General features: G+C 40.2%; 1 protein-coding gene and 1 pseudogene across 3 annotated transcripts in view; both read left to right on the top strand.

Annotated features, from left to right (window-relative positions):
- Positions 1-900: 900 nt before the first annotated feature.
- LOC123574159 (fatty acid-binding protein 5 pseudogene) lies at positions 901-1,309 on the top strand (annotated as a pseudogene).
- Positions 1,310-12,324: 11,015 nt separating this feature from the next.
- ELL2 (elongation factor for RNA polymerase II 2) overlaps positions 12,325-24,246 on the top strand; it is a 77,089-nt gene continuing 65,167 nt past the window's right edge. For all 3 annotated transcript variants that reach the window (XM_065546501.2, XM_073993892.1, XM_005557413.4), the window contains exon 1: positions 12,325-12,617. In XM_065546501.2, coding sequence (XP_065402573.1) covers positions 12,471-12,617 — 147 coding nt within the window. In that variant the 5' untranslated portion in view covers positions 12,325-12,470. The remainder of the gene's footprint in view (positions 12,618-24,246) is intronic.

The following is a 24,246-nucleotide window of genomic DNA, read 5'->3' as shown; positions in this document are numbered from 1 at the left end:
TGCTGAGGCACTAGAAATCAAACTGCTTTCAAAAAGAAAATTCTCCCAATCAGACACCATTCAGCCAAGGTCTATTAGCGTCACTTCTCAAAAGGCAGAAATCTTAAGTGGGATGAATCATAACAGCTGGTTCCCACCAACTGACGCTCCACCAGACAGGAAGCTGGTTATCAATGGATGGTAAGGTGTCACCACTGTCCAGGCAGCTTGGTCAGAGTGATGGGGCCTGAAAGAGGTGGTAGCTCCCTGGGAAGCCCCTTAAGGGAATGTCTGCAGATGATAGCTCAGTGGATGGTTTTTGGTTTGGCTGTGTGTGTGTGTGTGTGTGTGTATGTGTGTGTGTATGCACGTGCAAATTTTTGCATTTTAACTTCAATACAGAGAAAGCTCAACTTAAATGCTATAGTGTACAAGGGTCTTTTTTCTATCCAGGGAAAGGCTACAAGAAGTATGGCTACAACCTTTCTGAGTCAATATATAAACTGAATGAATACTGAAGATAAAATTGTTGAGAAATAATCCATTTGCTTGGATAAGAAGACTGAAAAGGAAACTGACTAGGGTGCTTGAGAGAATTTGTTTCTTTCTCGCAGAGATGTTCTAAAGTCAATTATACTATAAAGCTACAATAATCGTGACAGTGGGTACTGATGAAAGCAGAGACACATAGATCATATAGTATAGAGTGCAGAAATAGATCCATACAAATACTGTAGTCAACTGATTTTTTACTTGGGTGTAAACACAGTTCAATGGAAAAAAAGATTGTCTTTTTGACAAACAGTACTAACCCAAATGCCAAAAAATCACCCTAGACACATATTTCACACCTTATACAAAAAACCTGGCTCAACATCCTACCCCCACCCCTGAGCCAGACCCTGCTCTGCTCACACACCCATGCTGGCCATCATTCAGCAGCTGAGAGGACAATAGCATCAAGTGGATAGCAAATGCTTTGATGAATACATGATGGAACTAGGAGTAGGGATAGTTCTGTGAAAAATGCATGCAATGGCCAGAATAGGTTGTAACATTTCTTGTGACAGCAAAAACCACCATAAACACTGACAGCACTCTGAAACCAACACAGTTCTCTTGTACCCTGAGGGAGAAGTTTGAAGAAACTACAGCTGATAGCAGAAAAACACAGACTGTCACAGCTTCACACATGGCACATTGGTTCAACATCAGGAATGGAAAGGAAAGGAAAGCACAATAATAAGAAAGTTAAAAAAACGGGAAATTAATGGTGGACTGCATCCTGAACAATGTCACCTGTACTCAGGTCTACGAAAAAGTAGAATAAAAATTCTATCATCACTTTGGAAAGTAATTAGCTGAGAGAATGAACAAGTTCAGTTCAACAAGCAAATCTCCACAAGTATCTTATGTGGAATTATTTTAAAGTGCTGGTTTAATTAGGATCATCCCTTTGGTTAGTAAAGAAATGTACTTGTGCTAATAAAAAATTAACTTGAAATGGTCCATAAACTTAAATGTAAATGTAAAACTGTAAAACACTTTGAAGAAAATGTATAGGAAAATATTTGTGACCTTCAGCTAGGCAAAGAGTTCTTAGATTTAACACCAAAAGCACTGTAAGAACAAGGAAAAAAAACTGATAAACTGAACTTCATCAAAATAAAAAACTGTTTTTTGTTTTGCAAAAGATACTTTAAGAGAAAGAAAAAACAAGGTAGGGACTGGGGGAAAATGTTTTTGAATCATATATCTAGATTACATAAAAATCATCAAACCTTAAAATGAAAGCAACTCATTTTTTTTAAAAGGACAAAAGATCTGAAAAGACACTTCAACAAAAAATATATACTAAAGGCAAACAAACACACAGATATATGTTCTATATTACTAATCATTAGGGAAATGGAAACCAAAACTACAATGAGATACTACTATGCATGCTCTAGAATGACTTAAAAAAAAAACCTGGCAATGCCAAGTGCTGACAAGTACACAGAAAAACTTGAATTTTCAAATGCAAAATGGTACAGTCACTATGAGCAATAGTTTGGCAGCTTATTATAATGTTAAATATATACTTACTATACACAATAATCCCACTTTTAAGTATTTACCCAAGGGAAATAAGACTTGGCTGAGCACAGTGGCTCACACCTGTAAACCCAACACTTTGGCAGGCAGTTTGAGACCAGCCTGGGCAACACGGTGAGACCTTATCTCTACAAAATAAAAATAAAATAATTAGCTGTGTTTAGTGGCATGCCCTGTAGTCCCAGCCACTAGGGAGGCTGAGATGTGAGAATGGCTTGAAGCCAGGACTTTGAGGCTGCAGTGAGCTATGACTGAGCCACTCCACTCCAGCCTGGGTAACAGAGGGAGACCCTGCTTCAAAAAAAAGAAAAAAAGAAAGAAAGAAAAGAAATAAACAAAGAAGACATGTTTACATAAAAACCATTTGTGAATGTTTATAACAGCTTTATTCACAATCACCCAAAATCAGATATAATGTAAATATCCTTCAAGTGGCAACTAAACTGTGAAGGACCCGTAAATGGAATAGTATTGAGCAATAAAAGGGAACAAACTGTGGGTACCTGCAACAACATGGATGAATCTCAAATGCATTATGCTAAGTGAAAGAAGCCAGACTCAAAAACCTACATAATGTATGACTCCATGTATATGACATCCTAGAAAAGGCAAAACTATAGTGATGGAAAACAGATCAGTGGTTGTTAGGGGTTAAGGGTGGGGGGCAGGAGGATCTGACTACAAAGGGACAATGTATTTTCAAGGAGTTCCTTTGGGGAGGTAATAGAATTGTTCTGTTTGTCGAATTTTTGGTATAAAATATATACCAAAAAGAGTAAATTTTACTGTATGTAAATTAAAAATACATTTTAAAAAGTTTACCTGCGCTAACGCTTAATTATTTTATAGTAAATTTTCTGGGATAATTGTCATTGCAAACTCAAAAGTGCCTTCAAATTTTCTATTTTTAAAGTACATTTCCAATGCCATGCTTCTGTTTTGGCAAATATTCAAAAATTACATTTAATTAATCTGTGCAAACCTATATGCTTACAATGAGTATATAAAATATAGGGTAATTTTAAAAATACAAGATAGAAACTTTAAAAAAAAGATTCAGGAACCTAAAAATGAGGCAAATATACTTACTCAATACACCAAGTCAGAATCTATTTAGGAAAGACTTTTTCCTCTGTGCAAAAACAAAATTTTTCAACACTTGACAAAGCTAAATCATGATGCTTGGCTTTCTATGCTATTGAAGTTTAATACAATCTGCTGACACCAGTCTCAGTATGCTCATCAGGGGTCACAGTCATAATAGATCATCAACATTACGAACTGTTGTTTTTGAGAAATGTGGATAATCCCCGTTAGAGGCTAATACTCTTTCTGCAGGTAAATCAAATTATACCTTATACTTCTTAAATTTTTGTGCTGGTTTAGTTGAGAAATATTGGAGAGAAAAGTCACAATTCAAATACTTGATGCTTTTAAATTATCCAGAATCATTTTATACATGAGTGATTTATTTAAGGCAAAGATCAGAGGGACAGAATCAGAAACAGAGAGCAGTTCTCCTTATTCTCAGTTAATAGCCCAGCTTCTAAAATCAGATCACAGCTTATTAAACATATTTCTGTTCATTAGTCATCATTAAAGTTCATTTGTTATGACAATTTGAAAGTGGCCTTATCTCTGTTAGTACTATGCAATAATATCAGCTCTCAGAGATAATTATATTCGTTTCCTTTTCCAGTTGTATAATATTCCCTAGGATCAAACTGAAATTTTGAGTCATTTAGGACAGATAATATTCAGTGCACACTCAGCAAACTTTATTCAATATGTGGCTACTACCAAAAGCAATGATCTTTCATTTAATGCTTGTTGCAAATTATCATTTAAGCTTCACATTGTTCATTAATTACACTGGTAGTATCCTATTTCAGATTCCCAAATGACACAGAGCCTCCTCTGATCATTGGTCTCTCTACTTACTTTCTCCCTAGTAAACTCTTTTGTTCCCTTTACTTTCCAGATCAAAGTGCTTTCAGGCTTCCCAATAACTGCCTACAACAGTGAATGGCCTTTTCTGCCATTCCCAATAAGTAAGGTAAGCAAAGTCAACACATCACGATGGGTGTGCACCAAATAAGTGCAATGCGTAAGGAGTGGTTATTAATTCCAAAGCTTTTTCCTTCACTCAAAAAACATGCGTGAATGCAAGTGACTTAGAGTGATGTTATCACTAGGAAAATCTTGGAAATATACACAGGGATACATGAAAACATCCCTCAGGCATAAGATACCTGTGTCAGTAAGAGTGGTCCACCATAGTCATAATTCTAAATAAGAAGGAAGTGTGTCGCCTTTAGAGTGGGCATGAGATTTAGGAATATTCCCAATTCTCTTTTTCTCATCCTCTTTCCTCATAACCTCCCTCAGAAAACTTGCCCAATTTCACAATCTCTACTATTATTCAATGGGTTGACTCTGAGGCCTAAGACTCACATTTTCAAATGCCTGCCAGACATTTAATCCACTGATACCGCTAACCTAAACAAGGTCTTTCTACTGATTCCCTTGTTTCTTTTCATATAATATTATCTTCTAGTAAACCAAACTTGAAGCTAGTAGTTATTTTTAATTCCTCATGCTCACTCATCTCTCATACTCAAATAAAGCTGCTAAATCAACCAACTCTACCTTCACAGAGCCATGATATTCTCCTTTTCTCCATTCCCATCATTATACCCTAGTACAAGGCCTCATTACTTTTTGCCTCCTAACTCCGCTCTCTTTTGTCATTATCACTCCCCCTACACTTGTAGTACCTTATTTCAAATTCCCAAATGACACAGAGCCTCCTCTGATCATTGGTCTCCCTGCTTACTTTCCCCATAGTAATCTCTTTTGTTCCCTTTACTTTCCAAATCAAAGTGCCTTCAGGCTTCACAATAACTGCCTAGAACACTGAATCCATTCCAATCCATTACTTATACTTTTGTCACTGAATAGTCCTAACATATAGATTAGATCATGCTACTTCCTGGTCAGAAGCCTCCAACAGTTCCCCATTGCTCACAGATCAAAGTCCATATTCCTTAGCCCAATACTAAAAGCTCTTCTCACAATCTGTCTCCATTCCATCTTTATTGGCTCCATCTGTCACAATCATCTTTAAGCACCACATATTCCTGTGAAAACAGATTACTGTCTTTCCCCCAAAACACCTTATGATAGCTCATAAGATCCTTAAACTTCGAATATTTTAATACTCCCATTATCACAGCTAGAAAACTTTGACATTCCAATGCTAACTCTTCCATGGAGCTTTTCCCAACACCCTGAGCTGAATATGTTCTCACAATCCAGGACTCCTACATCACTGAATTAGTCCCTGAACAGTGCTTCTCACCTAGTAGGTCTTATCTTCACCTCTTACATCCTATATTAGACTATACTGCTTGTTTCTAATTCTGTAAGTATTCTAACCTATAAGGGTCATATTGGTTTTTAATTTTCCAAACCCCAAAGCAAAAGCAAACATTCCCAATATTGGAGGCCATAACAGATGCAAAGGTCAAAGATGATAAATATGATACTTGAATAAATAGCTGAATGAGAATAAGATGAAATCAGCTACAGCTACAATTCTAACTCACTAGGTCAAAACAAAAAGGTCTTCTGTGTCCATATGTGTTGATATATTTCTTCTCTGCTTTTTGTCATGACATGTTCTGGAAACCATGTCATAAAGTAAGAGATACAGTCCCATGGGAAAAGTGATATTATAGGGGATGTGTTTTTGACCAAAGATTCCTTATTCAATAAGCCGCAGATATGAATAACATGCAATAAAAGCAAAGATATAACAACTGTAAATCTTTACAATAATTTAAAATCATAATCTGAGCTTTTTCAAATGGGCATCTATGCACTGTGCATATTTGTTATACCAAGGGTTCTAATATATCACAAATTATATGTATCACACATAAAAATAGAATTAATTTTCATAAATCTCATTAAAGTCAATATGCTAGCTATAATAAACCAAAGCTGAATGGATCATTTTATTTGCCTTGTTGCTATTTAGAAAGATATTGGGTGTTTGTGTGGAAAGAGTGATTCAATGACTTAAGTCTTGCTTTCAAGACCAACAAAAAACCCAACCCCCAACCTGCCCACAGAAGTAGAACCAACCATTTTAAAACTCTTTATTAATTTCACTGTGATAATCCGACACATTCATTATAATTCCTCAGACCTTAGGGTCATGTTCAAAGGTAGATATACGAGATTTGGAAAAGGAAATCTCAGGTTCTAGCCTGGCTCTGTCACTTATCAAGTGGGTGATACACACCCTCTCTGAGCCTCAGTTACCTAAAAGGTAACTATAGTATAAAACAATGGCTACCTCAGAGTTATAGAGAAAATTCAGAGATAATGTAACTAAATTGCTTTTAAACTTCAAAGTCCCATCAAAAATAAGATTTTTTATTTATGTATTAGTCCGTTCTCACACTGCTAACAAAGACATACCCAAGACTGGGTAATTTATAAAGGTAAGAAGTTTAATTGACTCACAGTTCAGCATGGCTGCGGAAGCCTCAGGAAACTAACAATCACGGTGGAAGGGGAAGCAAACACGTCCTTCTTCACATGGTGGCAGCAAGGAGAAGTGCCAAGCAAAGAGGGAAAACTCCTTATAAAACCATCAGATCTTGTGAGAACTCACTCACTGTGCCCATGATTCAATTACCTCCCACTAGATCCCTCCCACAACATGTGGGGATTATGGGAACTACAATTCAGGATGAGATTTGGGTGTGGACACAGCCAAACCACATAAATTTACTTATTTATTTATTTATTTTAGAGATAGGGTCTCACTACATTGTCTGGACTGGAATGCAGTGTCTATTCATAGGAAGGATCATAGTGGACTGCAGCCTGAAACTGCTGGATTCTAAGAATCCTTCTGCCTGAGCCTCCTGAGTAGCTGGGACTATAGTATCACACAACAGCACCTGACAAGAATAAGCTATTATTAATTATCAAAATCATTCTTGAGACTGATGGCTTTTGGTCCACTATTAGCATGTTTAAAAGCGAAAGGCTAAACATTCCCTCCCCACCCCATGTCTTCCTAACTCCTCAGTTTATTCAGAAATATATGTGTTTCTTTTTAGTACAAAACAGCATGGAAATAGTAATAGTTGTTAGGTCACTCCTTACCACTCTTCTCCTTTTCAGAGCTAACAAGATATCTTTCAGGGCACTTTGCACTATGCTGAATAGCCATAAAATAATTATCATGTGGGAAAATGGCCACTTTGGTCACTATGCTGGACACAGTTCAGTTCTGTGGACAGGACATTTTCTTCAATCAGGGAAGAAGGGGAGAATTTTCTTGGTGTTTAGAGGAATCAAATCCGAGTCCTTTTGCCTCCAAAGGACACAATTTCCTAGAGACTGCTCTTAATGTAGAGAAAGGCAAGGAATAGAGAGAGGGGAAAAAAGCTAAAAAGGTATTAATGAAGACTGAGTATCTCCATCTTAGGGAGCTAACGTGTGTGTGTATTCAATACATGTGAAAGAAGGAGAGATAGCCCTGGCCACCTAGCCTTCTACTCAGCCCCATTAAGAGTGAAGAAGGGCTTTGAACTGGAGGGAAGGAGGGACTTTCCTCACTTTCAGATCACAATTTTTTTTTTTTTAATAACCAGACTGTTCTAGAAAGAGAAAGGAACTTTGGAGAACAAGAAAGTGTAGAGGTAGATGTCCAGAGATGGGTTAACACCTCCTAATCCTGGGAAGAAGCTGAGGCTGCCAGCCCCAGGAAGGGTACAGCCCAAGTCCAGTGTCCTTTCTGTACCTCAATAAGTATACACCTGGGGAGGGAGGCTGGACTTTGCTGAGCTTAGTACCCCAGGGCTGCCCGTTTCAGCAAAGTTCTCAGATAAGCGATTCCTTTCAGAAAATCATGTGGACATGGTCCATCATCATATTACAAGGCTAGGGAGAGTTTCAGCCTCCCTGCTCATAATCACCATGAGTGCCACCCTTAACCCTACTCCCATAAAAATACACGACATAAGTAAATACAGTATGTTTGTTCTACAAATGCATTTTCAATTCAGGTCCTCTGTTGCCTTCTATCTAGGTTGTGTTCCATCCCAAACCCTTCCTAAAAAGAAACTCTTGAGCCTCTAAAGAAGTATAACAGCAGAGATAGACCTAGATTAGAGAACCCTCCCCATATATTCTGGAACCTTCGAATGACTTGTAAATTTACTGTCCTACTACTCAGATGGGGAACTCAGAGTCAAATTTAGCAATAATGATGATAACAATAATAAACAATGCAATGTAACATTTCTCGTACTTAGAGTAAATATTCACACAATACAATAAAAATTATTCAACTTAAAACCTGTGTTTATATAACAAAATCTATGCCCTAACTATAGGTATCTCACTTTTATTCTCTATAAATATCTGCTGAAGTACTTTTAAAACTATGAAGCTTCTACTTCAATTGTGTCCAAGGCAAGGAAATTTAGTACATTTTAGATTTTAGTACATGGCTGGGCAGTCTTGAAGGGAGAGTGGTGTAATAGTTGGGTCAAACACAACCATTGCACAAGGGAGCAAGCAGCATTGGGGAAGAGAATTCAAAAGGGAAAGATTTTCTCTCTGGAAATTCTGCATCGAGAGAGCTTCTGTGCTATAACTCTATAAGGTTCTATGTTCTCTTTCTGTAACAGAAGCCATTGCCTTGTATTAAGACATTAATAAGCATTAACTTTTTGTATAGATGGGTTTAAGAAATAACCTCCAAACTGCTAACACAGGTATAAGATAGAATGCCCTTCTGCATTGGCAGTCACTACAGAAGATCTGGAAAACTAGAAACCTGTGGGCTAACTTTGGCCTAAAACTTTTTTAATGTCCAGAAAATGTTTATTAAAATTTTTACCTGGCAACAGTCAGCTGAACCAAGATATCACTCAGCCCTTTAAACGCTCCCAGCTCACTACAGTCCAGCATCTTCAGTGCCTATGACATTGTATCTGCCCTGTTTCACTCATTTGGGTATCCAATAGTCCCTGAAGGCATCTGAATTGGTGACCACTGCACCAAAGATGTGAGAAACAGTCATTAAATATGCAGCAACCTGGAATGAGGGGTGGCCCAGTATTTGAAGGCCAGAGAAGGCCTTGATGTTCACATATCCCTTGCCAGCACTGTATATTAGACATGAGAGATGGAGCAGGCCCTGCATCAGATTCCTTTTGGCCTTTTTCCTGTACTGAACTGTCTTATACGACAGGTTTCTTCTCAGTTATTAAATCTAATCCATAGCTACTCAGTGTATATAAGGACTGGAAGGACACTTAAAGAGGTGATTCCGACCCTGCCTCTCCTGGTTATGTTAGGCAGGTTGCTTTTAAGTTAATGGGAGTCTCCGTTCCTCCTTCATAAAACTAATGTATTCACCTGGAATCATCATTAAGATCATTTTTAGTTGGCCTGTCTCCATCTATACCACCTCCAACTTATCTAGAATCTACTCAACCCTCAAGAGCTGTTCAAGTACTATCACCTTCATTAAACCTCTTCAGACTTCTCCTTTCTTTGAATTTTTGAGCTTGTCACCAACACCATCCAAATTAGCATTTACTAATTTTCTAATTGCTTTGCTTTCAGTATACTGTTCACTTGCCACATTGAAACAGAAAATTCCTTTAGAGACTTTACAGTTTAATTTTTAAATCCTCTACAGCATGTTAAACTTAACTGATATTCAATGATAATTTAATTATTTAAATCAGATAAAGATACAGAAAATACGTATAAAATGGCAACCTTCCCAAAAAGCACCTTTCATAAGCCTCCTCAAAATACATTATCCTTACCAGCATCATAACTTGACCATCTGATTCAGGCAGGCATAATGTGTACTATACCTGTGAGACATCAATGAAAAGACGCTACTAGATTACCATATTGCTTTGTACTTGATCATTTCCTCCTACCACAGTTGAAAAGCTCAAAAGGGGAAAAACACAAACAAACATTAACTCACTACAATAATATATTAATCCCCGAAAGATTTCTTACCTACTAAAATAGGGCACGGGAAAAATTTTCCTACTATATTTTTTTTAAAAAATCAATTACTAGTAAGAAGCTATAGGTCAGATATTTGAAAACTACAAAGAAAACCATCCTTACTCCTCCCCCACCAGCTTGGATGTCATCAGAAATTCTGAGTAAGAGTAGGCCAAGTTAGGATATCATGTGGGTGGGGATTTACCCACATTCACCGGAAAAGCAGTAGGATACAGGTTTTACTTGTTCCGGTCAAACCTCCCTTCCCCCTCGCCCCCCACATAATTAAGGCTTTAGCTATGTGCTCAGTCCTTTAGTATCAAAGCAAAAAAAAAAAAAAAACCAGAGAGAGAAAAGAAAAATTCAAGTACAGAATTATTTTTAGACTATAGTCCGCTTAGAGATGAATTATTTGAATAAGGTTTCTACTTTTGGAAAGCTGAGAAAACTAGGTAATAAAGCCTCTATTTCCCTTCTAAGGGTAAACTTTTTAATCCAATTTGATGATTCCTTAATTTCTCTACTCAATGAATTTAAGATAACTTTGTATCACCAAAGTAAATGAAATTAGCAAGCGTTAATTATGTCTTAACAGCTAGCCAATCTTAGTGGATTGAAATTAAGTCAATTTACAAACTGTTTTCCTGTGATGGAGCAATGCTTAATACAGGTGTTTCCACTTAATCCATGGAACGAGAATTCATTCTGTAATTCACATTATACACCTACTTTGTTTGAGAGTCTGAATCAAAAGGGAGTGTACACGTACGGTGGGGAAGGCATTTATTGGGAGGGGAGGACATGGAATTATAGCCATAATCCTATTTAAAGTAATGAAAAACACTGATTAAATATCTATAAACTTTCCCGGGGGATCCCAGTAGAACAGAACACGGTTTTATAAGCTGAGAGTAAAAACAAGCGTCTCCGTTTTTTTATTAAAAAAAAAAAAAAACTTTTTTAAACTGACTTTCAACAGTTTGAAAGCTTTCAATGGTTTTATCTGGTGTTTCTGATCACCCAATTAATCCATCCTCTGACAGGAACCCATCTGTCAGTCTATCCACACACAACCTGAAAGGGACTCCAGATTAGGCTCCCTCTTTTAGCCACGCCTACACAGGAAGCATCCTGTGGATGGAATGGAAAGTATGCCAGGCCTGTGCACACGCCTCACGCCCCCATCTACTTCGCTTATCCTCGACAGCCTATCTCTTACCTTTAAACCCTAGCTAGGTTTTCACACAGCCCTATCAAAAAAGGACAAAACTCAAACTGAATCAGAGAATGAGAACTGTCGACGTTTCTTTTAATTTAGAACAATGCCAGTTTTACTCTTCTAGAGTCCTTTTTAAGGAGATACCATCCCAGAGAATCACAACAGGGCATGGCGTAGTAAAGACCTCGAACTCAATTCTCTATTATACCATGCCCACCATACGAAAGGCATTTAACTTCCCGCGTGATTTTGTCCTTAAGATGCTCCACAAAATCTAACTCAACTCCTACATCTAAGAGTCAACTCACTAATTTCAAGGGTTTTTGGTTTTGTTTTTATAAGCTCTGCGTGTGGCACCCGATAACTTCAAGTTTCGAGTGAGCAGTTTCCTCCCAATCCCGTCTGCTCAACTACAGTACCAGGAGTTTTGAGGAGCAGATCTCTAGCGAGTCCGCCTACTGCGTCCTCCCCCACACGCACGCACCAAGTTCCACAGCTTCCGCAGCCGTCGGGGAACAAAGTCCTTATTTGGTCACGGCCATCCCTTACACATCGGAGGTGGAGATCCTCCTCTCCAGGGACCACCCGCGCAGGGCGAGATTCCCCAATTCTGACTTTTCACTACCGTCCCCTACAGGGGCGGGGCTCCAACTCCAGGTAACCAGACCAGGCAACCTGGACTTCCAACTAGCAGGGGAGTCCCCAAGCCAGCCTGGCCAATCTCGGCCGGCGAGCCAAGACGACCAGACGTGACGTCAGACGTGATTAAGTTGGCGCGTCACCTAGACGTCAGCCTGTTACCTCTTGGACGTCCCGTCCCAGGAGCAAAACTCCAGCGACTTTGGGCCCCGCCCCAGTGAGAGTGGAGGGCGGCCGATGAGGGCGGTTCTGAAGGGAACAAGACCAATGAGACGAGCCCGGGGCGGGGCGCGGGGCCGGAGGGTGGGGCGGGTGGCGGCGGTGGCAGTCCGAGCTCTGGCTCCGCGCAGTATATGACAGTACGTCAGCAGCGGGATGGCCCTAGCAGTGGCGGCGGCTGCTGAAGCCCAAGCAGCCGCGGCCGCAGTGGAGGCTAGAGCCGGAGCGGCGGCGGCACCCCGGGGAGTTTAAGATGGCGGCGGGGGGGGCAGCGGGCCTGCGGGAGGAGCAGCGCTATGGGCTGTCGTGTGGACGGCTGGGGCAAGACAACATCACCGTACTGCATGTGAAGCTCACCGAGACGGCGATCCGGGCGCTCGAGACTTACCAGAGCCACAAGGTGAGGGCTCGGGGAGGCAGAGCGCACCCCTCACTGCCTGGCCGCGTCTCCCCCTGCCCGGGTGCCGGGTGCGGGGCCGGCGGAGCCGGGGCTGGCAGCTGCCGCCGTCAGCGCCCGCAGCAGCCAGGCAGGGCAGGGCCGGCTGGGTGGCTGACCCCGCAGTCCCGGGCCAGCCTGGGCGTTGGGGAAGCGGGCAGGCGGGCGGCCCCTGGCGGCGGGGCCGAGGCAGCCGCAGCCCTGGGTCGGCTGCCGTGCCGCTGCGGGACTTTCCGACGGCGCACGCGGATTTCCTGGCTTGTTGGGTCCTAAAGAGGGAGAGAGGCCCCGATGAGAGAAGTGAGATGACCACGCTACCCTCTGCGGGGAAGGCGGGTAGCGAGCAGCGTGTGGGCAAGGAACCAGGGACCACTCGCGGACACCAGCTGTCCGCGTTTTCTAATTACATGGGCACGGTGGATCCGCAGAGACTGGACACAGGCGCTCCGCGTGTGGGGGTGGGACACACCTTGTATTCCCAGGGACTTGGGGACACATGCGCTTCACGTATCAGGGGACACACTGTGTGCTCGAAGGGATGGGGACTCGGGCGCATGGTGAGGGGCGCACGGTGTACTCGTAGAGATAGGGACTTAGGCAGTCCGTGTAAGGGGGCGGCGCACACTGGAACGGCAGGGACACTGGCGCTTCGCGTACGGGGGGGAGGGGACACACCTGCATTCTCAGGGACTCCGGGACACCGGCGCATCGCGTTACTGGAGACGCGCCGTGTCCGGGGGCGGACACAAACCAACACGGCGTCCCGGGGAGAGACCTGAGGACTCACACACACTTAGCGCTCCCCGGGAGTAAGACATGGGATTCTGAGGATGGAGGTTCACCGACGCTCTACGTACCCAAAAAAACTCCCGGCGTCTGGGGCTGACTCGGGGACGTGTAAACAGGGAACGAGCCAGAAGGTGGGGGGAGGATGCAATGCATCCCGGGCAGAGACTCGGGCCTCTCACCCCTCGTTTTCGAGAGAAGCCCATGGACACACACACCCCTCCAGTACAGAGAGAGGCTCAGATAGGCGCACGTTCACTGTAATTGCACCACAAATCCAGACGCTTTCATGTTGGAAAAAAAGTGGGAGAGAGAGGGAGGCACCAAGAAGGGACGTAGTAACCAGGGTGCATGGGGAAGCAGTTTATGGACACGCAGTACTGTGTGCCTATGAGGGAGACCGGAGTGGATACATTGCATGAGGGAGGGTTATGTCATATGGGGGAACTTGTAAAGTTTTACAGGAGAAGAGAGTCGGAAGGGAAATAGAACCCACGGGGCATCTTACAAATAGCCCATTCTACCCTGAGGAACACACTCCAACCGGTCTCATAAAACAGGCACAGAGGGGCAGAAGGACACCGAGACACAGACTCACATAGTTATTCAGCTAAAAGTGGGGAAAAGAATTGACATCTGTTGAGCTCCCACTAAAGCCAGGCACTTTAAATACACAGAGCGAAGTCAGAGTCTGAGGCAGAGCGGCAGGAGAGGTGTGAACCCTGGTTCACTGGGAATGTTTTCAGAGAGCCCCCCCCCACCCCGACATAAGTGTGCGCACAGAGAAGGCATTAGTTGTGCAGGCTTTGGATAGAAAATGAACTCACAGGATAGGGTATTTGTAAACAGCAGTGGAGACTTTCAGAGGTGAGTGTATTGTTAGGAAGGCACTCACAGAATTGGGTGGACACATGAGTGTACGTGCTAGGACACTTGTGTTACTAACCAGAGAAGCATATGGTGAAAAACACTCACAGACTTTGTGTGGTGGGGTGAGGGGGCGTTAAGGAGGAGTGCATGCACAGGGAGAAAGGTACCTTCCTACATACAGTGAAATCTCGGGAGAAAACCTCAAGAATGGCTGGGAGAGATACAAGAAATACAAAACTGCGTGGGCCAATAGCTACTCCTAGATAGGTGCACCTGCAGTGAAGAGACCAGCATCAAACGGAGTGGGAGGCCCATTTGGGGGAAGCCAGAAACACAGGCAGAGGGACAGAAGCAGACAGTGGAGAGAAACTCAGCCTTGCAAGATGGAAAGATAAGCTTGCCTGTTCCAAGGGAAGGGCGTGGGAAGGAATGGCAGTGGGAAGAAGGTAGGTCAGGGAATGTAAAGAGAAAACCCAGAGGCCCAGAGAGAAAGAAGTCAGCAGGAGGCGGCTAGCCCCTATTGAGGAGCAGACCAGAGGAACAGAGAAAGACTGACACACAGTGGGTGGGAAGAGGCATCTCTGGGGGGCAGTAGGTCAGCCAGCTACCTTGGGAAAACAATAGGCAAACTGTACAGTTGATTACAGCAAGATTGACAGTGTACACTTGTGGGGAAAGGGGGCAGATGAGGAGGTCCACTTGGGGAAGGGAAAGTGAAGTGACAGAGATGCCCCCAGTGCCCGCTGATCTGCATGACCACTGGGGGCCCCAGAAGGGAGTGCTTTGTTTTCTTACCTTTGGATGGCCTTCATTTTTGCTTCCTATACCCTAGTGTTTTCATATTTGGAATTAAGTTTACAGTGCTCTAAAAAGCCCTGCATTTATGTATCAGTAGCTTCCAGGAGACAGAAGATCAAAAATTCTTTCTCTCCCAACCCACCACTTAGTTCTTAATTTAAAAAAAAAAAAAAAAGTTTTTACTTTTTAAGAGGTACCAAAGTAGTCAGTGGCTTTATTTGCTTCTGACTGCTTCTAGTACTTCTTCCATTTCTGTGCATACACATTTATAGGTCTGGTTGGTCTCTACAGAGGCAGCAAAGGGAAAGGGGGAAGACTTTTTCCAGATCTCTCTACCTTAAAGCACGGAGCCAGATAGATTGTATTGCTCCTAGGATTCCTTTTCTCCTGCAAAACTGATGGTAGAAGCAGTGGCGTGGGGGGGATGGTACATGAGCTGACCATTCTTAACCAGCTCCCGTCCTCAGGCTTCACTGTCAGCTTAGCCATGGAAACACTTTTTAAGGGGTGTGGAAAAGCAAGCAGGAATTGGAGTGAAATTGTCAACCTCAGTTGGATGAAAACTGGGAAGAAATCAAAAAAATGAGATAGATACCTTTCTGGTGACTGAATGTACCATTGGTACTTACTGCAGGCTCCATCCACATATGTGTCCTCAGTGCCCCTCCTTCTGACTCAGACAGACCAGTGCGCTCCTATGGGCACAGTAACAGTTGCTAGCAGTAGGCATCTGGCTAAGCTTTTATCCTCCAGTGGAAGGATATTAATTTGGTCTTTTTCACTTTCCATCGTTATTAGAAATAGGGCTCATGACTTTAAATTGAAGCTGCTGTTTGGGAACATGTTCACGTGGATTGGCTAATTGGGAAGAGTTTTCTGGTGGTCAAACCTGTTCTCTCTTGGGGAAAATGGTTTTAATTTCTCATATAAAACTGTCCCCCACCATTCCTGTATTCATATAGGAGGGTACTTGATGACAGGTAGCCTCGAAGCAGCTCTGGCCTATGTAAAGTGATGACTCTTATGCCTTCTCTTCTAATGACTAAGAGCCAGAAATTTCAACAGGTTAATTTGCTAAATTAAGCATCAGAGAATTCTTTTTTTGTCCAAATTATTTTGTCTATTGGAGTTACTCTTCTAAATTAACCCACTTTGATGTAAGGGTTCAAATTATGGCTTCAAAGAAGTGAATTTAAAAGTTTTAGGGTTATGATTTAGGCAGAACAGAGAACTTTTTTAGATATAATTGAGCAAATTTACAGAGTTCTTAGGGTTCATGGAAACAGAATATTTGATGAAAATTCTGAAATCTTGTTTTTTTTCAAATTACAATTCCTTACTGTTTCAAAAGACACATAATCCTACTTGACCTTCATTATTCAGGTTTCCTATTTTTAGAGAAGTGATCTTGGGAACCTTTCTAAACAGTCAGAGGGGCATTGTGAGTCCAGCAATGAAAGTTATAGTTGGAGTAAATATCTTCTAAAAGTTGTTTTCCCACTCACGCTGAATACAGAAATGGCTTCAAGTTGATTCCAGTATCATGTTAACTGGAAAGTTATTTTCATGATTGGCAGAAAAATTTAGAGATGATAATACAGATATCAACAATATTAACCTTTTAAAATGTAGATTCATTTGAATGAGGAGAAAAGTTGCTAAATAAATAAAATCACAAATTACAACTTTATAGTCATTTTAAATTGTTATCTGTGATTGTGTGGTCTACATAAGCTCTACATATTTTAAATGAGCATATATTATTATAATTACATATTTCTCCCAAATGGAAAACTATATTTAAAATTAAAATCCGACATTTAAAAATACATTTTAGCAAAGTTCCTCAGTAATGCAGCTGGCTTTATTTTGAAGTTTGAGTAATTTATTTTTATAACAAAAACTTTATCAAAGCATTATTTTCAGATTTTGTTATTGCTGAGCCTGTCAATTTAATTTTTAAAAAATGTTTACTCAAAGTTTCAAAGGTGGTGGCTCAAATACCATTACCATGTTTACTGAACTATTACATAAAAAGTCTAGCATAGTTGTGTTTGGGGGCAGGGGCTGCTCCTGCTCTCTCCCTGAAGATCAGAAAGCAGATGCCTTTAAGTGGGATTCTGCTAACACATTTCTCTTGTCAACTCCATTGAATTGAAATACATTTTTCTGCCTTTGTTAGTGTCTTCTAGGAAAGTGATAATGTTTTTAAAATTTGTACATATATATAGCCATTTAATTTTTCATAATTTTAGATGCTATTTACAAAGCATAAGTTCTTATTTAAGCCTCCAAAATTATTGTCCTTCATAGTAGCTCCCTTCAGTGTGTTACTTGACCTTTTGTTAAATCACTGAGTCCACAGGTCAGAGGGTAAGTGACTTCCTCGCCTTATCCTTTTCTTCTACCAGGTGAACTTTTTAGCATTTGATTCATTATAGTTTAAGACACAGAAAAGACTCATACTCTGCTGTTTTCTCTTTCTTTTTCTGCCTGCCCATATTTTGTGTGTGTTTTCAATAATCTGCCTTATAAATACAGAAGATTGTTCTTAAGCCACCACTTGAGCATCCAGACCTGCCAGCACAGCACTGCCACCACTGTTGGACATGTTTATTAAGTAAAACAGTGAGGTGTGCTTTAGCAGATTCTATTTGCTCCACTTTTAAAATGTAGCCAAGTTTAATTTAAATGAATTAATCCTACTGACTTTTAACTTAGACCCATTTTCAGTCTGTGCTTCATTTTAAAATGCTTTTTATCAAGTGAAGTCAAGTTTGTGCCCCATCCTTCAGTGTTTGGAAAGTTTATTCAAATGCCCAGTTGCTCAGTGCAAAGGAGGGTGTTCCTCCCTGAGAAAAGTAGTAGCCAGATTGCCTAAAAAGATAGACAGGGAAGCTTGGCACCCGAATTGGGAAGAGAAAGAAAGAACATATGTGAAGGATTGGAACATGTTCAAGAAAAGAATTTAAAAGGAAAGGGGCGTAGAATTCTTGGAATGACTTACAGAAAAGCTTACCAAGGACAATCACCAGATTCAGCCTTTCCATTTGCTCCATTTGCACTTGTGAAAAATTACAGAAGCTGTGCTCATAAGGCTTATTAGGTAATTGGTGATAAAGCCAGCAAAGAGAGGAAAATGAGAATTTCAGCTGAACCAAGGCTAGGTCACTTTTAACAATTCGTGATGACCCTTTTCTCTGCAACAGAGAAGCTCAGGAGTCTGGCACTAGATCCAGCCCACCATTTGCTAGATTGGGCCAAATGTATTTTGGATTGTTTGAGAAAATGTCCCTAAAATGTGATATTATGGCCATCCTACATTGAAGATGAACTAAGTTTTATAATAAAGAAAACAACACGTATATAACCCAATTATCTGACTGTCCTGCATACCGCAGCTCCATACAGAATTTCCTATGACTTATGCACAAATCTCCTGCAGTTCTGGGGTAGAATATAATAAATTAATGTCCATGTATTTAGAGCCAATTAAAGCTGGAAAACACGGCATAACTTGGGTCAGGTTTCTAGCAAGGATTTCTGTCTCTGTCTTTTATTTTTTATCTCCTTCCTTCTTTCCTTCCTTCCTATTTCTTTCTGTGGCAGTATTATGGCTCTTGAGAGCTATGTTGAATCTTCAAGAATAACTGGTTTAAGAGTTTCCATTAATACTTTGCCAGCAAAGACCAAAGCTGGCATTTGCATGATTTAATGCAGGATATAAGAAAAGAGAATTTTATTAATTAAGCTATAAACTCCTTGAAGATTCGTGGATAAAATTATCACCTCGAATTGACCTCTACAGTAAGGGCATTTGGCTACTGGTTTCATAGTAACTAGATTGTTGAACAAATGGGATGAGTTTCTTTTCTTTGCGGGGATCCTATATGTTACTGGTCTAAAATCCTTGGATCTTAAAGGATTTTAGCAAGATTTTAGCAGACAGAAACTGGATGGGGACCCCATCTCCAGCAGAAACAATGGCATAGGTAAGCAAAGAAGAGTGGTAGCTAGGGCAAGCTCCAAGAATTGCCATAAAGACCCTGTTCTGCTTAACATGGCGGTCAGGAGAAAAATGTAGTTGAGTTTAAGAGAGAAAAAGTAGGTCAGAGCAGATTCATTACCTTACTAAGAAGTTTGGATTTTATTCTGTGAACACTGAGTAGAAACATAAGGTAATTTGATCTGTGTTTTAGGATTATTCTGGCCCTCATGTGCAGGATGACTATAATGTGAATCTGGAAGGAGATAGACAAGTTAGGAAGAAGTTTGTGGTACAGGCCAGAGATGACTGGAGTCCACCCTAGGGTGTTGGTGGGAGATGCAGGAGATGAATAGAATCTGTAGAATTTAACAAGGTATTGGCCGGGCGCGGTGGCTCATGCTTGTAATCCCAGCACTTTGGGAGGCCGAGGCGGACGAAACACGAGGTCAGGAGATCAAGACCATCCTGGCTAACACAGTGAAACCCTGTCTCTACTAAAAAACCAAAAAAAAAAAAAAAAAAAAAAGGTAGCCGGGCGTGGTGGCGGGCGCCTGTAGTCCTAGCTACTCGAGAGGCTGAGGCAGGAGAATGGCGTAAACCCGGGAGGCGGAGCTTGCAGTGAGCCAAGATCGCGCCGCTGCACTACAGCCTGGGCGACAGAGCCAGACTCCGTCTCAAAAAAAAAAAAAAAAAAAATTTTAGAAGCAGAATTGAATTGAGATTTCTAGCCATTGGCACTAGGAGGGGTACCCCTGATAGAAAAAGGGAAATTGGAAGCAGATGGGAGAGTGGAGTTGGGGGTAGGGGAGATAAAGATGTGAGTGCCATTTTGGTGAACATTCACTCAGCCTTTTAATTTATAATGAGGAGACTTGGGTTTGATTAGATGTTTTATATTTGAGAAGTCTATTCAGGAGTTTGAGGCAGACATATATAAAACAGTGCTGTGTTGCTTAATATGTCTTATATAAACTGTTTTATTTGGATGGAAATTTTGGAGATTGTTGATGTTTTGAAGAAAGTTGAAATTCTTTGGGAAAAAAATTTGGTTTTGAGCAGGGCATTTTAAATTTTGTTTGTATTTCTATAGACTTTCTTTATTGAATAACCCCTATAAATTGTGCTTAAGGCACTGATAATATGAAATGTAATTTTATTTTAACATGGAAATCAGATCTTCTGTGGTTTCTGTCCCTATTGATTAATGAAACGTAAGTAACTCTATATAATGTGCCTGGATTTACATTTCAAGTTTTATTTTGAAATAACATAATTCCTAAAGGCCTTGAAGGAGTACTTTCAGTTACCTCACATTACCTCTATTTCTGTTTTGGTGTTTTGATTCCTTTATTTCTTTTTTGTTGGTAGTTCCTTATGAAAAACAAAACAAAGGAATCATGAGTGCATAGAACTTTTGCTATACATACACATTGTAATGGAATGGACTACTGTGAGCGCTTGGTTCTTGATTCAGGGAGATAACCTAGTCTGGAAGACTTTTTCACTCAACAGTGAGCTTATTCAAGGGTGTAGCCAGGCTTGAACTTTCTTATAAGATTCACAGATACTTTTTAATACTTAAATATGCTTAACTAGAAACTTAAGTATTAGCATATTTTAAGATAACATTTAATATCATTGCTTTTGGCTCCATTATTAGAAACCATGATGCCTCAAGAACCAGAAAAGGTGTCCATGTAATAAAAACTCAGCTGAGTATCTTAAGATGTTTTTTCTTTCATAAAAAATTAAGAGGTAGAAGAGTTAAACTACCAAATATTCGTTTGTTCATTCAGCAAACGTGTATTTATCTTCTGACATTTGCCAGGGATAGAACTAGGCATTGGAGATATAAAGCTGAATAAGTCATGAATGGTCCCTGCCAAGAAAGTGCTTGTCATTTTAGTAGAAGCAGGCAAATGTGAAAAAATAAACGCTATAAAGTTTGTGTTCAAGGAGATGTCTTCTTTACCTGCCATCCTCTGCTCAGCCCATTGTTTCCACCACACCCGTGAGGTTATACCTGACAAAGTCCCTGTTAAAGTCCAGTGGTCATCTCTTTGTTTCCATCTTACCAGACCTCAGCGGTATTCCATTCTCTTGACCACTTCTTCCTGTTAGAAACACATTCCTGATTTTCCTCCTACCTCTCTGCCCATTCTTTCTCATTCTCTTTTGCCTGCTTTCCTCTGTTTGGCTGGCCTCTGAATGTTGGAGCTCTGTCTCTCTTCTCTTTATCTGTTCAGCCTCCCTAGGTGAGTTCATTTAGTCCTTTGAATTTAAGTGTCATCTATATATTAATGACTCCCAAATATTTATCTCCAGATCTATTCTTTTCTCCAGCTCCAAGTACTGATTTCCAATACACTGCCTCATCAAAGTTTAACAGACATCTCAAATCTTACATATCCAAACTGTGTTCTATACCCTTGTAGGAGTTTTTCTCAAGGGTATGGCTAATCATTGCAAGGAGAAAACTATCCTCTGACAATCAACTATTTCAATAAGTACAGACATAAAGGAAATTATAAAAGCGTTACCTGATTTTGTTATTATAAAGGATCCTCTCCTTTGTTGATGTGAGAATCTATGAGGGATCAAGTAAGATTTTTTTTTTAACTGTTATTTTAGGTTCAGGGTACATGTACAGGTTTGTTATGTAGGTAAATTGCATATCATGGGGGTTTGGTGTACAGATTATTTCATCACCCAGGTAATAAGCATAGTACCCAATAGGTAGTTTTTTTGATCCTCACCCTCCTTCCACCCTCCACCCTCAAGGTAGGCCCCTAGTGTCTGTTTTTCCCCTCTTTATGTCTATGCGTGCTCAATGTTTAGCTGTCACTTATTAATGCAAACATGTGGTATTTTTTTTGTTCCTGTGTTAGTTTGCTCAGGGTAATGGCCTAAAGCTCCATCTATGTTGCTGCAAATGACATGATCTCTTTCATTGCTGTGTTGTATTCCATGTATATATGTACCACCTTTTCTTAATCCAGTCTACCGTTGATGGGCATTTAGGTTGTTTTCATATCTTCACTGTTTCTAAAAATAACTCATTATTTTACTCCTAAAATCTCTATCTACCTAAGTGTTCCCTATCTCAGTAAGTGGCAGAACTCTCTATCAATTGCCTAGAAATTGACTAGCAACCCTTGATTTGTCTCCTGTTTTCTTGACATATTTGATCTATCAGCAAGTACTGTCAACCTTCAAAATATCCTGAACCTAACCCCAGCCATTGCTGCTATTCCAGTCCCAGTTACCATCATCTCTCCTCAGGATCACTGCCATGAACTTTGAGGTGGCCTCAAGTTTCTACCCTTCCCCCATAATCCACAGCAGCTAGAGTGATCTTTTCAGAACATTAAGTATGATCAAGTAGTCTCCCAGTTTCAAGCCCCCTGATGGTTCCCTTTGTAAAAAATGTTTTCGATGCCACATTTTATTAATTTCTAGTTTAAAAAAAAACTCCATCTTCCAGTCTAAGCTTATTTTACCACTTCTCCTTATACTTCTGCTTTAGAGATCATGATCCCAGGAAACAAATCTTTATTTGCATTTACAGTCAGATTTGACATATAAGCTAATTATACAATTATAAAGCCCACATTAAATCTGGGGAAAAAATGGTGGGATACTATGCTTCAAGTGTTGATTGATTGATTGATTGACTGATTTAATTTTTGAGACAGAGTCTCGCTCTGTCGCCCAGGCTGGAGTGCAGTGGCACGATCTCGGCTCACTGCAAGCTCCACCTCCTGGGTTCATGCCATTCTTCTGCCTCAGCCTCCAAAGTAGCTGGGGCTACAGGCGCCCACCACCACCCCTGGCTAATTTTTTGTATTTTTAGTAGAAATGGGGTTTCACCGTGTTAGCCAGGATAGTCTCGGTCTCCTGACCTCATGATCCGTCTGCCTCAGCCTCCCAAAGTGCTGGGATTACAGGCGTGAGCCACCATGCCTGGCCAAGTGTTGTTGATTTAAAGGCTGGTTCACAGTAACTAACTTTTTGGCTGGTTATTTAGTTTAGATTTTTGCCTTCCATGTTCAAGAGCTATTTGAAATCCTAAAATTTAAGACAACCATATATATATATATATATGAAGATTATATATATATAATCTTATATATTATATATATAATATATAGATATAGATATATAGATATAGATATAGATATATCTATTATATATAGATATAGATATAGATATATTTATTATATATAGATATAGATATGAAATATATATATATTTTTATATATATATAAAAAGTTTGGCATGTATCAGATAGCCACCGTTTTCTAGAAGCTATCTTTCAAAACAGGGATTGTGCTAAATAGATGTTGGTTTTGGTAATCCCTTATATTTCACTCTTTCCATGCTGTAGTGGCTAGAAAGAAATTATTCTTTACTTCATATGTTCTTTAATCTGGTTCTTCCAAATCTGTAGAAAAGGAATTTCTTTTGAATCTAGGGTAACATTGACTCACAGGGCAAAATACTAGATTGGTTTGTGAAGCTTAATGACTTTCTTTTTGGCATCTAATACAAGGCTTGAGGCAAAGAAGAAGATACCTTTTTTTAAAGTAGTTTTGGATTATTTCTAAATTTCATATCATGTATTATTCTAAGCATGTTATTGGCTTTTAATAAGAGCAGAGTGTATTTTATTTCTTCAGGATCAGCTGATGTCATGTGCTATTTTCTACTTTTAACTCCAAGTTTCTTTCTTCCTCCTCTCTCTTTGCCTAGATATTTTTTTATTACAGTGGTTAAAATATAATTATTAGATAGTCTTCTTTGGGTTCTCTATCAGATGATGTCCTAAAGAACAAAGAAAAAAGTGACTCTTGAACAAAAGAATCATTACTACCAGTTCTTAAATAGTATAGAGGGAAAGAAAGATGATCTATTTTATCCAAGTTGCATCCCAGGGAAAAGTGTGTCCACTTATTTACTTTGCAAGTAAAAACAAGTTCCCAAATTGTGTGGTATTTTCCTTCTGCCATAGTGCAAAACCAAAAAAGTGATTCTTAATTATCTGGCTTTCAGTTTCAAATTTCATATTACTATTGTTGGAGGGGGACAGGAAAGACTAACTATATAAAATCCTGAATAAGAGCACAGTTCTGAGCCCCAGGTCACTTATTA

This window comes from Macaca fascicularis, chromosome 6 (assembly GCF_037993035.2).
Source record: "Macaca fascicularis isolate 582-1 chromosome 6, T2T-MFA8v1.1".
Taxonomy (NCBI): domain Eukaryota; kingdom Metazoa; phylum Chordata; class Mammalia; order Primates; family Cercopithecidae; genus Macaca; species Macaca fascicularis.
Note: the sequence above shows the minus strand (reverse complement) of the source record. Positions and strands in the feature narration are given on the sequence as shown.